The following is a 17,989-nucleotide window of genomic DNA, read 5'->3' as shown; positions in this document are numbered from 1 at the left end:
TTGCATTGCTGGTTTTTCTGCTGTTACCTGTTGCTTCTGGCGTTCTTCGCAATCGTGAAGGTGTAGCCGCGATCGCGATCGCGAAATGTGTTTGGTCAGTGGAGAGATTTGTTCTTCTCGTTCGCGCTTCTGAGGTCGCGTTCGCACTGGGTTGAAGATTTTGTCTTCGCGTCTGCGTCCATTGCTATGCGTTCGTGTAGTGTTGAGGTTTGGCAGTTGAGAGTTGGAGAATTCTTCAATGCGATCTCGAAAGGTGAGTCGCATTCGCGAAGCTTTGCATCAGTATGTATTTTTGTTCATCGCGAACGCGATGGACTTCCCGCGTTCGCGTAAGAGGATGCCTGGGCAGAAGTATAAAGTACTCTATTTCGGGGGTTTCAGCCATTTTTGCATTTTTGGAGCTATGGAGCACGAATTGAGGCGATTCTTGAAGCAAATTTTACCATATGAATTAGGGTAAGTGTTCTATACTCGGTTTTGGTTATATTTCATGAATCTATCTTTGATTCTAGCTTTTGGTTGATGATTTTCAAAGAGGAAATTTGGGGTTTTGGCCTAAAGTGTCATAATGTGAATTTTTGAGTTTTGAACATCGATTAAGAGTTGGATTTGAGTGAAACTAGTATAGTTGGAGTCATAATTGAATGGGTTATTGGATTTTATTAAATTTTGTCAGGTTCCGAGGTGAGGGCCCGGGTTGGACTTTTGACCGATTTTGGGCTTTTGATTCAAGATTTGATCTTTTTCGATCGGGATTAGTTCCTTTAGCGTTGTTTGATGTACTTGAGTTATTTTTAGTTAGTTTCGAGCCGTTTGGGGGTCGGAACGTGCGGGATGGCATATTTGGAGCATCGCCTGGCTTGCTCGGTATTTGGATTCGTCTTGTTCGAGGTAAGTAACTCTTCTAATCTTGGAGTTGAGAGTATGGACCCTGAATATACGTGTTATGTGTTTGGTGTTGAGATGACGTACATGCTAGGTGACGGGCGTGTGGGCGTGCACCGTGTGAGTTGTGACTCCGTCATTTCTGTGGTACTGTGTATTTACCTGAACTTGTTTGAAATCATGAAATCTCTACGTACTAGAGTTATCAAAATGTGATTCATGCTATAAACTATGTTTAGGCTACATGCTTATCATGTTGGGACCCACCGAGGTTATTTCTACTGTTGAGTTATCTGCTTTCATTACATTACATACTTATTCATATGCATTCATATGCATATCATATCTAAGTGTCTGTTGTTATTTATTGATACATCATATCATCATTTTCAGGCTAGTTTCATGATGTTGTGAGCCCGTGAGAGAGAGACTGGAGAGATTGATGACTGAGTGAGGTCGAGGGCCTGATTGATTATGATATTGATACTATGGCACGTGAGTTGTCTGTGCGGATTTTAGCACTTGGGCTGAAGGAGCCCCTCCGAAGTCTGCACACACCCCTAGTGAGCGCGGTTGTTATTATTGAGGGATGAATCTTCCCTGGACACGGATCTTGTCCGAAGCATTATATATCTGGAGATGGATCTTCTCCACGGGCTAGATTGACCCTATTTGGTACTGAGTGACTGATGATCAGTTGATGTTATATTCCGGGATGGATCTTCCTTGGCCGGATTGGCCATAGGCAGTACCGAGTGATTGAGCATGATGAGTGAAATGTGTGAGAATGTGAGATTGAGTACTCTGAGAGTGGGAGTACATGAGTTTATCTCTAAGATACATTGCATTGACATGCACATATGACATACATGCATAAAGATGTATTTTTCTCATGTTGTACGGTATCACGTCATTCATGACTTCTCACACATGTTGACATATGGGCACAATTATGCATTGGTTTTACATTGGCTATCTCGAAAGAAAATGAAACATCTTAATTATTATTGAATTTATTTTTTGGAAAATCAATGTTTTCAAACTTATTCATATTTTGGCAACTTCGGTAAATGACTTGGGATTTTCACTGATACACTTGAAAGGCAGAACTATTTTCAGAAATCATGATTTACCTGAGCATTTATTCTTTGAGTTACTTCTTTTATTACTTACTTTATGTTGTTATGAACTGTTGTTGGTTATTGGAATTGGACTCTGACTTTGGTACAAGCTCATCACTACTTTCAACCTAAGGTTAGGTTTGTTACTTATTGAGTACATGGGGTCGGTTGTACTCATACTACACTTCTGTACCTTACGTGCAGATGTTGATGTGTTCGTTGGGAGCTGGATTTGAAGATGTACCTGCGTTCCGGTTGTAGCTGCCTCTTGTTCATAGTAGCCTTAGTTTTATAAAAATCTGTTTATGTACTTTTCAAAGAGATGATGTATTTATTTCATACCAGCTTTGTAAACTCTATTCTTAGAAGCTCATGATTTGTACTACCAGTCCTTGGAGAATGTATAAGATTTAGATAATTTCTTTTGCTTAATTGCTTTATTAATTGTTATTGAAATTGGTTAGTGGTTAACGAGCTTACCTAACGAGTTGGGTTAGGTGTCATCACAACTAGTTGGATCTTGGGTCATGACATCTGTTCGCCTACTCCCCGTTTCAGATCTATTCTCTTAGTTTTAGAAAGTCCACCATCGCCACCAAAAATGGCTGCTACGACGGCTGCCTTGATGGAATGGAAAAGAGATTTGAGGGAGAAGATTGAGGATTGAGAACCTTGCTGATAGAGAGAGAAGGAAGAGAGAGAGAGAAAGAACATAACTGGCGTATTTCACGCCCCAATAGTAGGGTATAAAATAAATACTTATTTTGCTATAAAATAAAATAAAAAGTAGCTATAAGTAATAATATTTTGAAATTATTTTGGGTTATAATAAATAGGGTGTAATAGTTTAATATAAGAGGTAAAATTTCCTAATTTGTTCGTCTTGGAATTACGATTTCCAGCTGGGACAAGAAAAATATTAGCTACTTCAAATCTCTTGATCCATACATAATACATTTTTTACTAAAGTATGAGAATGCATATTTACTTTTGTTGCACACAATCCCTTAGGCTCTTTCAATATGGACGAATGTCATATTACATGTTCGAGCATACTTAACTCTAAACCAATTTCATTTCACAAAGACGCAAAGTTAATCATGATGTTCGATGATGTTTATGAATATTTACAAAATCATGTTGTTTAGGATTATTTTTGGAGATACTATTCATAACTGTAAATGATTGTACATGAAACATTGCTATCTTTGGTTTTCCTATTGGATAAATTGATGTAATTTTATCATTTATTTTTTAAACAAAAAGGGAAAAGGAAAAAAAGATTGCGGACTGCCTTAATTCATCCGTTGATTGTGCGATTATTCATTCTCACTATGCTTTCATATCATTCTTTTAATTCAGACTTGTAAAAAGAGTTTGGCATCCCAAGTCTTGAGATTTTTAAGGTCAACTGGTAAATAGACTAGAAAGAATTTAGATATAAATTTAAATAGATTTCTGTAATACTCTAAATCATAATGCGAGTGACGCAGAAAGAACCAAAACAATGTTTGATAACACACCAACTTCTAGACTTCTAGCCTTTGGAATAGACAAAGGACAATATGTACTATCAAATGAAAGATGTGGTTTCAAGTCTCTTTGACATTTACGTAGCATGCCCATAACTTTGTTCGTTGTTCTTTCTTTATTCAGAATTTAATGTTCTTGGACGCAAAAGTCCTAATCAAGTTGTAACGTCTCATGTCTCGCTAAAGGACGTCCCGTGTACAAATCTCCCGCTATGTACGGAATTCGGGGAAGGAATAAACCATAAAGATTTATTGTACGCAGCAGTACTCTCTATTTTTGCAAAAGGTTATTTTCACAACTTGAACATGCGACCTCCTAGTCATATGACAATTATTTTACCAGTTACACCAAAATTCCCCGTCCATCTCATGTCATAATAATATAATAATATGTTAGAATATGATAAATATTCAAATGCAAGTATTATCTTCAGCATAATGATAGACCAGTGCACATGGGAAAGAAAATTGGATAATTGCTTTTCTTTTTTAAGCCTAATATTATTTTAGGAGAATTATTGAATTAAGCCCAAATCAAATGGTTTAAGTGGGGTAGGGGAGTCCATCTGATGATTCCACCTGGCAAGCCCACACTTTATACTTACACAAAAATTAATGATTGTCAATTTATATATCCAAGTGTGGACCAGGATATGAACCTAACACCAACTGTATAGACCCTTAGTGGGACATTATCTTTTGACTATCTTCCCTATATATTTTTCAAGATCATCTCAGTTGGTTGCTTCTGCTGTCAAAATTACATTGTGTTCTTGCAGAGAATTCATGCTAGTAATTTTAATGAAAAGATCTAGAGCCATATGGGTTAATGGAGATATTCTAGTTGAATTAAGTAGAAAAGAAGAAAAATGTTAATATGATAAGTCAAATGACTGCTGATATTTACTGACCCGTTATCAATCCATTGGTCAAATTGTTCTAAAGTAGAATAGCCTTCCTACAACCTAAGCACCAAAATTAGAATAAAGAAAGTCAAAATCTTCAAGAGATTCAGGAAGAGGAGTTTAATTTAGTAGGCTTTTTGTTATAAGAAATATTAAATTATGGTGGATGATTACTCTTTCTCCGTGATCTTCATCTTAAATACTTTTTTTTTGTCATAAGAAATGCTTAGTGACATATTCAATGACATATTTTCTATGTTTAATGACATATTCAATGACATATTTTTTTCACTTTTCATGCCTATATAAAGGCCTTGTAATAGATAGGAAAATACATACAATTGAAGAAGAAATAAAATCTCTTCCTTCTCTCTATCTCCATTTCTTGTTCATGTTTTACTAAATTGCTTTTATTTCATAACACGTTATCAGCACGCGACTCTACCGTCTCAAGAAGCTCTTTGAGAAGACTAAGGTATAATTTTTCTCCTCTTTTAATTATTACTGATATTATGAAAAGAAAGTTCGTTGCCCTTGAAATTTCGGGCAAGAACTATATGACATTGGTATTGGATGCTGAAATCCATTTAGATGCAATGAGTTTTGGAGACGCCATTAAAGATAGAAATAAAGCATCTACCCAAGACTGTGCTAAGGCCTTGATTTTTTTGCGCTATCACCTTGATAAAAAGGTTGAAAATTGAATATCTCACAGTCAAATATCTACTTGTTTTGTGAAATGGCTTAAAGGAAAGATATGACAACTTAAAATTGGTCACACTTCCACAAGCATGATATGATTGGGCTCATCTGAGGCTCCAAGACTTTAAGACTGTTTCTGAATATAATTCTGTGATGTTCAGAATTACTTCTAAATTGAAACTCTGTGGAGATAGTATCACTGACTATGATATGCTTGAAAAAATATTCACAACGTTCCATGCTTCCAATATAGTCCTGCAACAGCAGTACCGACAGAAAGGTTTCAAGAAGTACTCTGAGTTGATTTTTCTTCTACTTGTGGCTGAACGAAACAATGACTTGCTCATGAGAAATCACGATAATTGACCCATTGGGTCTACACCATTGCCCGACATGAATGAGGTGTATTCCCATTATGCTAAGCGTGGAAAAGGTCATGGCCCTGTTCGTGATCGTGGTCATGGCCAAGCAATATTCTTCTTTTTCTATGTGCTAATATTATATTATTCCACTTAACATAGAAAATTAGTACCAAGCAAACGTTGGATTTTTTTATGTCAATATGACTCAATTATTTAAAGTACCAACAGTATCAATGCCCTACTTTGTTCAAGCAATTGGTTTGTAAGCCTAGTAATCTAAGTTCTAATAAAGTATCATTAACCTTTCCTTCAAGAAGAATGTAAATTAAGAGGTTACATGTATAACTTTGATTATTTTTATTTAGCATATTTTAGGAAATCTTTTTGTTACTTAACCATTGTATAATATATTATTTATGGTAACTCGTTAATATGACTATAATATTTCATCATTTTGTTTATTATATACCTTATAAACGTTGGTCCTGTTTTTTAACGTTTATACAGTTTATTGTCTACTTTTGTGTTTAGTTACCTTTATTTGCAAACTCATTGTTTCATGTGTATTAATATGACTTAAGTTTTTCGTGTTTTAAAATCATATGCCAACCTAAAAATAATGGAATTATTTTTAGCTATGGAATTGTTTGTATCATAACCAGAGTTTGCTCGAAATTGCATTAAAAGTTACTATTGAATCATTGGTTTAACTTTATTTATTTTTTTCTTTTTCTCTAAAAATACTAATATTTATTCATATACTTCTTTTTGTATGTCAAACCATGGAAAGCAAATATAGATATCTCTCAAAGAAAACTTTGATCAAAGTTCAATTGTAAAAATATTTGCTTAATTGATTCATGTACGACACATACAATATTCAAAGAGAAGAAATATTTCTCTCATTTAAGTATTTGTAAGGCAAATACTACTACAATTTCTGATAGTAGTAATCTAATTGAAGGATCTGGAAGAGCTAATATAACTCAGCCTAATGGAACAATACTTATCATAGAGAATGCAATGTTCTCCTCTAAGTCCAAGAGGAACTTGTTGTGTTTTAAAGATATCCGTCGAAATGGATTTCATATTGAGACAATAGATGAGAATAATATCGAATATCTCATCGTTACCAAGAATGTCTATGGCCAGAAAAGGGTTATTGAGAATTTTCCAACTTTATCTTGTGGCCTGTATTGGACAAGAATTAGTGCAATTGAGGCACATTCTATCGTAAACCAAAAGTTTACTGATTCCAATACTTTTGTACTTTGGCATGATCGATTGGGACATCCTGGATTAATTATGATGAGACGAATTATAGAAAACTCAAATGGGCATCCATTAAAGAATTTAAAGATTTTTTTAAATAATGAATTTTCTTGCACTTCTTGTTATCAAGGCAAGTTAATTATTAGTTAGACCATCACCAACAAAGGTTGGGATTGAGTCCACTGCGCTTTTGGAACGTATACAAGAGTATATTTGTGGACCTATTCACCCACCTAGTGGGTTGTTTAAATATTTTATGGTCTTAATAGATGCATCTTCTAGATGGTCTCATGTGTGCCTATTATCATCTCGCAACCTGGCGTTTGCAAAATTAATGGCATAAATAATTCTATTACGGGCACAGTTTTCCGATAATCCAATTAAGTCTATTCGACTTGATAATGCTGCTGAGTTTTCATCCCAAGCATTTAATGATTATTGCTTATCAATTGGGATAAAAGTGGAACATCCCGTAGCTCATGTTCACACTCAAAATGGCCTTGCAGAGTCTTTGATTAAACGTCTGCAATTGATAGCAAGACCGTTACTCATGAAAATAAGATTACCCACTTCTGTTTGGGGTCATGCCATTTTGCATGCAACAATGCTAGTTCATCTTAGACCGGTAAATTATCATAAATATTCCCCGTTGCAATTAGTTTTGGGTCACGAACCTAATATATCCCATCTATAAATTTTTGGATGCGTTGTATATGTGCCTGTAGCACCGCCATATCGCACCAAGATGGGTTCCCAAAGAAAGTTAGGAATATATGTTGGGTTTGAATCACCCTCCATTATTCACTACCTCGAAATATTAACGGGAGATTTGTTCACTGCTCGATTTGCAGATTGTCGATTCGATGAGGCATTTTTCCCAAAATTAGGGGGAGAAATTGGTGAAATCAAACGGAAAATTTTGTGAAAAAATTCATCATTGTGTCATCTTGATCCACGTGCCTCTATTTTTAAAAAAGAGGTACAAAAGATTATCCATTTGAAGAAAATAACAAATCAAATACCAGATGCATTTACGGATCTGAAAAGGATAACGAAATTACATATCCATGCAGAGAATGTTCCAATCCGTATTGATGTCCCTGCTGGACAATCTTCTAGTGTTATAGCTAATGAGTCAAAAGCACGCCTAAAGCGTGGCAGAGCATTGGGTTCTAAGGATTGAAATCCTAGAAAAAGGAAAATAAATGATCAAGATGACATTACGAATGAGTCTCATAAAGAAACCCATGATTTAACCAATCCTGAGATTCACGAGGAAATCAATGAGACTGAGACTCAAGAAAATAAGGAACTATCAATAAACCAAATCGATATTGAGACAGATTTGAATCGATTGAATATAGTTGTGGATTATGTCTTTGCATACAATGTTGCATCTAGCATTATACAAGATAATGAGTATCTTGAACCTCAATCCATTGGAGAATGCCGACAAAGACGTGATTGACTAAAATGGCAAGAAGCAATTCAATCTGAGTTGGATTCACTTGTGAAACGTGAAGTTTTTAGGTCTGTAGTCCAAACACCTAATGGTGTTAAGCCCGTTGGCTATAAATGAGTCTTTGTACGAAAAAGGAATGAGAAAAATGAGGCACAAAGATATAAGGCACGCCTTGTTGCACAAGGATTTTCACAAAGGCCTGATGTCGATTATGAAGAGACGTATTCTCCCGTTATGGATGCTATAACGTTCCGTTATCTCATTAGTCTTGCTGTCCATAAAAATCTTGACATGCATTTAATGGATGTGGTTACAGCCTATCTTTACGACTCACTTGATAATGAGATATATATAAAAATTTCCAAGGGATTTAAAATGCATGACGCACATAATTCAAAGTTCTGAAAAATATTTTCAATCAAATTGCAAAGATCTTTGTATGGTCTAAATCAATCAGAAAAAATGCGGTATAACCGCCTTAATGAGTATTTATTAAAAGAAGGTTACATAAATGATGCCATTTGTCCATGTGTTTATATAAAGAAAACAACATATGAGTTTGTTGTACTTGTTGTATATGTTGATGACATGAACCTTATTGGAACTCCTACAGAACTCCAAAAGGCAATTAATTATTTAAAGAAGGAATTCGAGATGAAAGATCTCGGAAAGACAAAATTATGTCTTGGTTTGCTAATTGAACATTTGGCAAACGAGACTTTTGTTCATCAATATGCCTACATAGAAAAGGTATTGAAACAGTTTACATGGATGGAGCACATCCATTAAGTACTCTGATGATTGTTCGATCATTTGATGTGAATAAGGACAAGTTCCGACCTCAAGAAAAGAATGAAGAACTTCTTAATCCTGAAGTACCATATCTTAGTGCAATTGGTGCACTAATGTATCTTGCTAACACTACAAGGCCTGACATAACTTTTTCAGTTAATGTCTTAGCAAGATATAGCTCTACTCCTACAAGGAGATATTGGAATGGAATTAAACACATATTGCGGTATCTAAAAGGGACTACCGATATGGGCTTATTTTATGGCAATGATTGCAGTCCCGATCTTGTTGGTTATGCTGATGCTGGGTATTTATCTGACCCACATAAGACTCGATCTCAAACAGGCTATGTGTTTACATGTGAAGGCACTGCAATATCTTGGCGATCGACTAAGCAATCAATCGCGGCTACTTCATCTAATTATGTTGAGATAATTGATATTCATGAAGCAAGTCGAAAATGTGTATGGTTGAGGTCTATAATACACCTTATTCGAGATAAATATGGGTTGAGGTGTGACAAACTACCCACAATTTTGTATGAAGACAATGCAGTATGCATAGCCCAATTGAAGGGAGGATTCATAAAAGGAGATAGGACAAAACACATTCACCAAAATTATTTTTTTACACATGATCTTCAAAAGAATGGTGATATCAATGTGCAACAGATCCGTTCAAGTGATAATATGGCTGATTTGTTCACCAAATCTCTACTGACGTCAACCTTCAAGAAACTAGTGTACAAGATTGGGATACGAAGGCTCAAGGATGTGAATTGATGCTCTCATCAGGGGGAGTTAATATGCGGTGTACTCTTTTTTCCTTATAAGGTTTTGTCCTACTGGGTCTTCTTTGCAAGGTTTTTAATGAGGCAACCAAAAAAAAATGTATTTCTAAATATGTGTACTCTTTTTTCTTCACTAGGTTTTTTTTTCTAATAAGGTTTTAACGAGGCACATTATCTATGGACATCCAGAAATATCAAATTATGGTGGATGTATACTCTTCCTCCATGATCTTCATCTCAAATGCTTAATGACATATTCAATGACATATTTTCTATGTTTAATGACATATTCAATAACATATTTTCTTCACTTTTCACGCCTATATAAAGGCCTTGTAATAGATAGAAAAATACATACAATTGAAGAAAAAATACAATCTCTTCCTTCTCTCTATCTCCATTTCTTGTTCATATTTTACTAAATTGCTTTTATTTTGATAATATTTTTGTAGTTTATGAGATTATTTGGACATTGAATTTGAATAATATCTTAGATGTAAGCAAACAAGCAACATCTAGCTTATAATAATAATTAAAAAGTTCAGTGGAAATATGACACTACAACATATTATTGAGTAGTCAAAACAGGGTAAAAATATTAACACCACTATCTATTTTTAGATATTTTGACAATCATATAATATAGTCAATGTTCCTTCCAAATTCCAATGAAGTAATTAAGGCTCCGTTTGTCCATAATTCTTGTTTTTAAAAAAATGTGTTTGTCCATGGACAGGGGCGGATCTATAGCCCAGCGAATAGGGCACGTGAACCCATAATCTTTTCGTCAAACTAAGTATTTTATGTACATATTTTTTAAGAATTGATCAAATATTACCTACTGGCACTCATGTTCCAAAAAGACTAAATGGTGCACTTGGTTGAATGCTAAGTTATTTACCTAGAGGAATAAAGAGTAATTCTCACTTAATACTTTTATTTTTCCTCCTTTTTTAGTAGTGCACCCATGTTATAAAAATCCTAGATCCGCCTCTGTCCATGAAATTTTACAAGTTTTTGGAAATTTTTTAAAAATGAATTTTTCAAAAACCAAAAAGTGGTTTTGACCATTTTTCTACTCACAAAATTGTAACATTTTTTCAAGTGAAATGCATGTCCAAACATAATTTCAAATTCCAAATACTATTTTTCAACTTAACTCCAAATTATACCTTTTTAAAAAAAATTTATAATTTTCATGTCCATACCATTCTTTCCGAGGAAATCTTGGAAGTTTAAAGTAACTTTGTTCACCAATAACCAAATCCCCCTCTCTGTTGGAGCATATTTACAGTTATCATGTGTAGCAAGTAAGCCTCTTTATCCATAACCAACTAAGATTATTTTAGCACTATAAAAAAGTTAAGACAACATCCCACCAACTCACCAGCTCCCTTTAATCATACAGTTGCATATATTTTTAGAACTAGTAATAATTAAAGAATAGAAAAGGGACAAGTAGCTTCATAACTTCTTTATGCAGCTTAACTATTTATTTCAAGAACTCTTAACAAAATCAGGGAATCAGTTTGAATCATTCATAAGCTGATGTTTTAAGTATTACTCCTAAAAAGTACTGAATTCAAATGAGATTTGGCTTGTATTACAATGTCAGAAAACTGAAAACACACAGAAAATGAATAGTGATGATAAAACTACCTTTTAATATTTGTTTCAAACAGATAGAAAGTGAATTAGTGATGATAAAACTACCTTTTAATATTGGTTTCAAAGAAATATAGTATGAGGAGCTGTTGAAAGGTAACAACTATACATAAAATAATTAAGACAAGCATAAGTTGGTCCGGACATTATAATTATTGTTAAAAAATAATGAAAAAGAAAAAGAAAGAAACATAGTATGAGGGCAGAGGGCATTTTATACTTTTCACTATACTCATTAATACACACAGCCACCTTTTTAATTTGTCTGTTTCACAACTAATACAAGAACAGTTGGCCAAAAAATTCTGTTGTTTTCACTTCTTTCTTCCCCTGTCCTACTGTTCCCTCCCTTTCCCCCCCATCTCCTTCTCTGCATATCAAAAGTACATCTTTGTTCTTGCCCGCTTAGTCGATTGGCTGTATCTCCAATTTTTTTGCTGTGAATTTCATTAGTGGTGGTTTCAATTTCTGTTTTTTTTGAATTCTACAGGTATTATACTGCATCTTTCATACTTTTGACTTTTCCATCAAAAGTAGCTTTAATTATGCCTTGTTCGATTCTTGTTTGCTCTTTCCCGTGACTATTTGTCTAATTTCTTTTTTTTTGAGGTTTAATTACAAGTTACTAAAGCTACCTGCTGTTCATAAGTCTACCTTCCTTTCCTTCTTTCTTCTTTATGATCAAATTTTACTTGAAGATTGTACGTGTGCTTCAAAAGAAGATAAATTCTATAGAGAACTCGTATGGACATGGGATGATTGAATGCATTAGCATCTGTTTTTTTTTTTTTTTTTTTTTTTTTTTTTTTTTACAATAAATTCATGTATTGTATTGGTGGTGATCACTGATCACCATAACTTTATTTGTGGGATGATGATTATCACTTTTCTATTCCTTTGTTTTGCTTAAGGTATGGAGTCAGAAAGTCATCTCAAAGTCTTCCAGTTTTAGGTTTTCGTTGACTTTGTGCTTCTCACTGGTCTTTTTTTGGAAATTTTATATGACACAAATGAAGACATCTTGCTGAGTTTTGTTTTTTATCTGCACTGAATTGTGGAGTCATGGCTACTGGCTTTTGGGTATCATTTTGATTGCCATGTTAGGTGGATGTATAAGGTGTACTTTTGTCATAAAAAAATCAGTAGAAAAGATATGTTTTTGAATTGAGGAACTTACGTTGTGCAAAAAATACCCTTTATTGGTCCTCCGGGATCCATTGATTTAAGTTATCAAGTGTTGACATTGACCCCTTTGGTTTTCTTTTTCAATGGTTTTTGACGTTAATTGATGATGAATCGAAGTAGTTGAATTAACTTACCTGTGTGAATAAAACCTTCAGAATTTCCTACGAGTTACTTTAATCATCTTGTTGTAGCCCACAAAGCAAAATGTATGTGTTGTTGCTGTGCAACTAGTTAATGTAGAGTTAACATCCTAAGATCAAAACCAGTATGTTGGGAGTTAATAGATGTTCCGTAGTCAATCCCTTTTTTTTCTTTCGATTGCTGCTGTATTGTTTAAAGAGGTCATTGATCACTGATGTAGGTACATTCTTGTTGGTGTCATCAATGAGATATTGATTAGTATTGAAGTCGGTTCTTAGCAGTCATGGACGTTGACGCAGCTTCAACATTTAACGATCAGAAGAAAAAGCTGAATACTTTTCTTGAGGTGACTTATTGAATCCGTTTAGAATGTTTACTTTGCTTTTGTGCTTCTAATTTGCTAAGTTATCTCATCCATGTTGCAGATTGCCAATATAGAGAAGCAACTGTTGACATCAATTTACTCTAAAGGCCTTGTGCACAAAGATGTCCAGGAATTGTATCGTAAAGCCCGTAGCAGCTATGAGAATATTATTTTAAATAATTATGCAGTAGTGGGGCTTCAGGAAGTTGAATTCTCTCTGTGGAAACTTCACTATAAACATATTGATGAGTTCCGTAAAAGGATTCGGCAGGCTAATGCTGAGAAAAGGAAAAGTGAAGCACAAGAAGGTGATTCAAGTGCTGCCCGAGAGATTGACAATCATATGGAAGGGCTCAAGTCATTTCTATCAGAAGCTACTGAATTTTATCAGGAGTTAACTAAAAAACTCAGGAAAAGTTGTGGGCTCCCTGGGGAACTCTTACTCTGTAAGAATAGTAGCAGCTCGCTTCCTCTTGTACCCATGAAGCTACCTCAATGCCAATACGCTTGTCACCGTTTTCTAATTTGTCTGGGAGATCTGGCCAGATATGGTGAACTTTGTAAGAAACCGGATGCATGTAAGTGGTCATTCGCGGCCACATACTACTTTGAAGCGTCTAGGATATGGCCAGACAGTGGAAATCCCCATAATCAGGTAGATTCTGTGGTTAAATCTTGCAAGCTTGTCAGTTCTTGTTTCCTGCATCAAGGTTTAGACAACATCCGTCTCGAGGCTCATGTTAAGATATTTTAATTTCGTTTGCAGCTTGCACTATTGGCAACATATATTGGTGACCCTTTCCTTGCCTTATACCATTGCATTAGAAGTTTAGCTGTTAAGGAACCATTCCCTGATGCCTGGAACAATCTTATGCTACTCTTTGAAGAGGTGATGCCAAAAGATTCTTCTCTTATCCTCCATTCTCCTTTTCTTGAGTCAAAGAAACTTGAAGTATATTATTTCCCTTTTGTTGCTTTTTCTCCCCATCTTCAGTGATCCCTCTTGACTCTAGAGGACTAAAACTTTTCATTGTTTTCTTGGGAATCTGCAGAACAGGTTATCTAATTTGCATTCACTGTCCAGTGGACCACACCTTGATTTGCTAAAACCATCAGTTTGGTGTTCCATGGATGCTATAAATGGTGCAACCAGCGGTTCTTCAAACAAGAATATGCCAGAAGCCCCTGAAACTGTTACCTCTGGAAAAGCTGATATATGGCTTCTGTTTGTCAGATTGATGAGTTTTTTTCTCGTGCACACCAGGTACACAGCATTTACCGGTTAAAATCATTCAACCTGACAATTGAGATAGTCCTCATATAGTCTATGGTTTCACTTAATCCCTTTCCTCCCTTTGTTTCTTTAGTTCTTCATGGCGGAAGTTGACTAGTTCTGCTTGATTTACTGGCCTGCTTGTTAAACCTGCTTAAAAATGTGCATGTTTTCAACAGTAATTTCCAAGTATAAACATTGCACTATAGGCATTAATATACTGGAACTGAGGTTTCTAGTTGCTTTTAGAATTCTATGTTTCACTGATATAGTTACTTGCATTGCTTCTAAGACTACTTTATGTACAAAATTATCAGGATGTGATTGGTTGGCAAATCTGCTTGCTTTTGTTAAACTTCGAGTCTGTTTTCTATTTATATTTTGTGAAGGAAGATTATTTTGTCACTGATAATTTCAGCTATTTTTCAATTTTAAATTTTAGCTTTTATTTTTTTAGTTTCTTTTGCTATTTTGGGTGGTATTCCAAAACACTTCCATGCCAAATGAAAGGTGAAAAAAAAAATATTGTGTTTATGTTTACCTTCATGGATATTCATACTTTCTATAACATAAATTTATGAAGCTGCTGCCTTTGCTAAGGAACTGCTTTTCTTAACATCTGAATCAATGGTATCAGGATAACTGGTGTGCAGCATCTTAATTCTTTTGACACTAATTTATTTATCTGATTGACATAGGCTGGTTAAAGTCCATGTTTTTTGAATTAATTCTCCCAACTAGTCTTGGTCAGTTGGTCCTTTTGATATCTCACATTATACTCTTCACCCAAAGTCTGCCTTTCAAGTTGTTTTTTCCCTTTACTATTAAACTTTAACTTCATTCTGGATATAATTTTAGTGCTTCTAGATTTGATAAGCAAACTATAGTGGCTTCCTTCACAGTATTGCAAATCATGTCATTGATTTATTTGAAAAATTCTAAAACTTCAGCCATTTATCGAATGCAGCTTGGAAGACTTTCAATCTACTCTTGCATCCACTGTCGGACAATTGGAAGGTTTAGTGGTAATGGATGATGATGAACTAAAGGCTGCTCTAGAGTCATACCAGTTAATGGATCCATCAAGAAAAGGCCCTTATCGTGCTCTTCAACTTGTCTCCGTTTTCATCTTTATCTTCCATAGCCTGACTGAGTCTGGGGATGGAGTGGATCCAAAGAAAGATAACAAGCAGCAATCTGCTTTGACAGAACTGGCAGTAGCTGCTACTTTCATTTGCATTGGTCGCCTTGTTGAGAAAACTGTAACAAGAAATAACACACAGACTTGCACCCTTTTACCCACCGTCTGTGTGTTTGTAGAGTGGTTGGTAAACATACTTGATAGAGCAGAAGCACATGCAAGAGATGAAAAGGTCCAGAGTGCGATGTCTTACTTTTTTGGTGCTTTGGCTGATCTTCTAAATCGTCTTGATCCTTGTGAGAACGGACTTGCTCCAGAAAGTACTGCTCTTTGGGAAGACCATGAACTGAAGGGGTTTGATCCCATGGCCCATGCTCACAAGTCTTTGGACTTCATGAGCCATTTGGAGTGCATAGATAATTTCAGTAGTAAGAGTGTGTGTCGTTCACGGCGTATCTTTTGTGCAGCAACTAAACTGGCTGACAGATCCAGTCATTTTAGAAAATGGATCTTTTATGATAAAACAGGCAAAAGATTCTACATCATGGAGTCAGAATTAGCAGATAAGGAAAAGTCAGGAGTAGCTGAATCTGGTTCGACTCTTCAGCTAAAAGGGTCTTATCAGAATAATTGTGGAATGGCGAAAGAAAATGGAGAGAGTCAAGATCACCCTTGTCGCAACAGCCAATCCATTACCACAGATGAGGAAGAAGTCATTCTTTTCAAGCCCATCACAAGACATAACTCTGCACCAATATATACATCAGGCACCTCATGCGATCAATCCTCCATCAATGTTATCAATGGAACTACTACTCCTGATGAATCTTTGCGTCGTGCCACATCATTGATTTCTGAGCAAAGCCAACCACAGAACGATATTTTCAGTTTCCGCCCGGAAAATACAAACTTGAGGTACAGCAAGCCACTCAAGCAATCTGCCGCTTTCCCTGCCGGACCTCCATCTCTGAGTGCTTGGGTTCTTGAGAAGGAAAGTCCAAGAAACGAGAGGGGGACAGGGGATTTAAATAAGCATCTGTTAAGCCCAATAGATGAACTAGCTTCTGAATCTTTATCTGGTCTCTCTTTAAAGGAAACTAGAGATCACAAAGTTTGTTCCATGCCGGTTTCTGCAGCTATACATGATACTCCTCCTCCATATGTCACTCCAGTTCCCTCAGCTCCATTGTTACCCGAAGACGCTTCTTGGTTTAAGGGTAACACACCGCTTTTTCCTAACAAGAGTGCATTTGGAACCAAGGAAGGAGACGGTATCCTTGGTGCATCACCAGTGAGTGGATACTCAAGCCCATCTACAGTTCGTGGACCGCTTGATTTTGTAGCAGGTGCTCCAGGTTTTATTGAGGGATACCCACCATTACTTGGAATGAGTTCATCTGAATGGCTGTATCACTACAGAAACAGTCAGAACTTCGAGCGAGTCAGCAATCCAGTATGGCCTGTTCACTCTAATGCACCAGCAAACTATGGAAACCTGAACGCGACCAATCTTACCAGGTTTGATGTTTTAGATCAGTGGGGAAATCACTTGGCTTCTAGTCCAATGGTGTACTTGGAGAGCCTACAATTGCATCCAAGTCCTCCCCTCGCCTATGGTGCAGAAGAACAAAGATCGGATAAACATTTTCTTGGTTACCAAAGAGCATCGCCTTATGTATGTGGCACTGGAATGGATTTGAGACCGGAGCAGCCAACACTTCTTAACTATCTCAAAGAAAGAGAGCGGCAAATACCACCAGAGTCTCAATTTAAAGGTCCTAATTACATGGGGAACTAAGATCTGTCATCAATACTCATAATTCAGGCATTTTTCAACCTGCATTGCCTTACTATATATAAAAATGAATTGCGGCAACACGAACTTTGTAAGTGTGAAATCTGTAGAATGTATGTTTTTGGTCGGTTGTGAGCTGAGAAAGTGCTTTCAAGAATGTTGTAACTTGTAGAATTGTTGAAGATGAACGCGCTTTTCTCATTTTGTAAAGTTATCTTGTTTTCTGGAAGTCATTTCCAATTAATGGTTATAGGACGACTTGAAGAGCATGAGCATACTTCTGTTAAGTCGACGTATTTTGGTAGGGGTGTGCATTCGGTTTTCGGTTCAATTTTTCACTAGTAAATTTCCCCGCGCTTCGCGCAATCGTAAAGAATAAACTAAATATGAATAAATAACTAATGTCATATAAAAGGAAATCAATTTTTGCTAATTTCTTCATGATTTTACCATGAACCATTACATTGCTTACAATTGGTGAAATGAAAAGGTTAAGTAGGCGTTTGGATATTATTTTGTTGAAGTTCGAAAAACAACAGAAGTATATGATTGTTTACCCGAAAAACGGATAGAGTTGAATTTATACGTAGTTCTAAGGGTAC

At 35.7% G+C, this 17,989-nt stretch overlaps 1 protein-coding gene across 3 annotated transcripts; it reads left to right on the top strand.

The window, feature by feature from the left end:
• The first annotated feature begins 11,748 nt into the window (after positions 1–11,748).
• LOC104109057 (nonsense-mediated mRNA decay factor SMG7-like) lies at positions 11,749–17,656 on the top strand. Of its 3 annotated transcripts, none has more exons than XM_009618247.4 (6): positions 11,749–11,978; positions 13,035–13,160; positions 13,240–13,833; positions 13,945–14,067; positions 14,231–14,442; positions 15,419–17,656. In XM_009618247.4, the coding sequence occupies exons 2-6, from the start codon at positions 13,098–13,100 to the stop codon at positions 17,388–17,390; spliced, it is 2,964 nt and encodes a 987-aa protein (XP_009616542.1). In that variant the 5' UTR covers positions 11,749–11,978; positions 13,035–13,097; the 3' UTR covers positions 17,391–17,656. The 3 variants fall into 3 exon arrangements, with proteins under 3 accessions (XP_009616542.1, XP_009616543.1, XP_009616544.1); XM_009618248.4 differs by lacking the exon at positions 11,749–11,978 and adding an exon at positions 12,088–12,230; XM_009618249.4 differs by lacking the exon at positions 11,749–11,978 and adding an exon at positions 12,317–12,399.
• The last annotated feature ends 333 nt before the right edge of the window (positions 17,657–17,989 follow it).

The sequence above is a fragment of the Nicotiana tomentosiformis genome, chromosome 2 (genome assembly GCF_000390325.3).
Source record: "Nicotiana tomentosiformis chromosome 2, ASM39032v3, whole genome shotgun sequence".
NCBI lineage: Eukaryota > Viridiplantae > Streptophyta > Magnoliopsida > Solanales > Solanaceae > Nicotiana > Nicotiana tomentosiformis.
Note: the sequence above shows the minus strand (reverse complement) of the source record. Positions and strands in the feature narration are given on the sequence as shown.

Coding starts and splice junctions, on each gene's coding strand:
- LOC104109057 (XM_009618247.4), top strand. CDS start 13,098: ATGGACGTTGACGCAGCTTCAACATTTAACGATCAGAAGAAAAAGCTG. Junction 13,834..13,944: donor GTGGAAATCCCCATAATCAG/GTAGATTCTGTG, acceptor TTTCGTTTGCAG/CTTGCACTATTGGCAACATA. Junction 14,443..15,418: donor TTTTTTCTCGTGCACACCAG/GTACACAGCATT, acceptor TATCGAATGCAG/CTTGGAAGACTTTCAATCTA.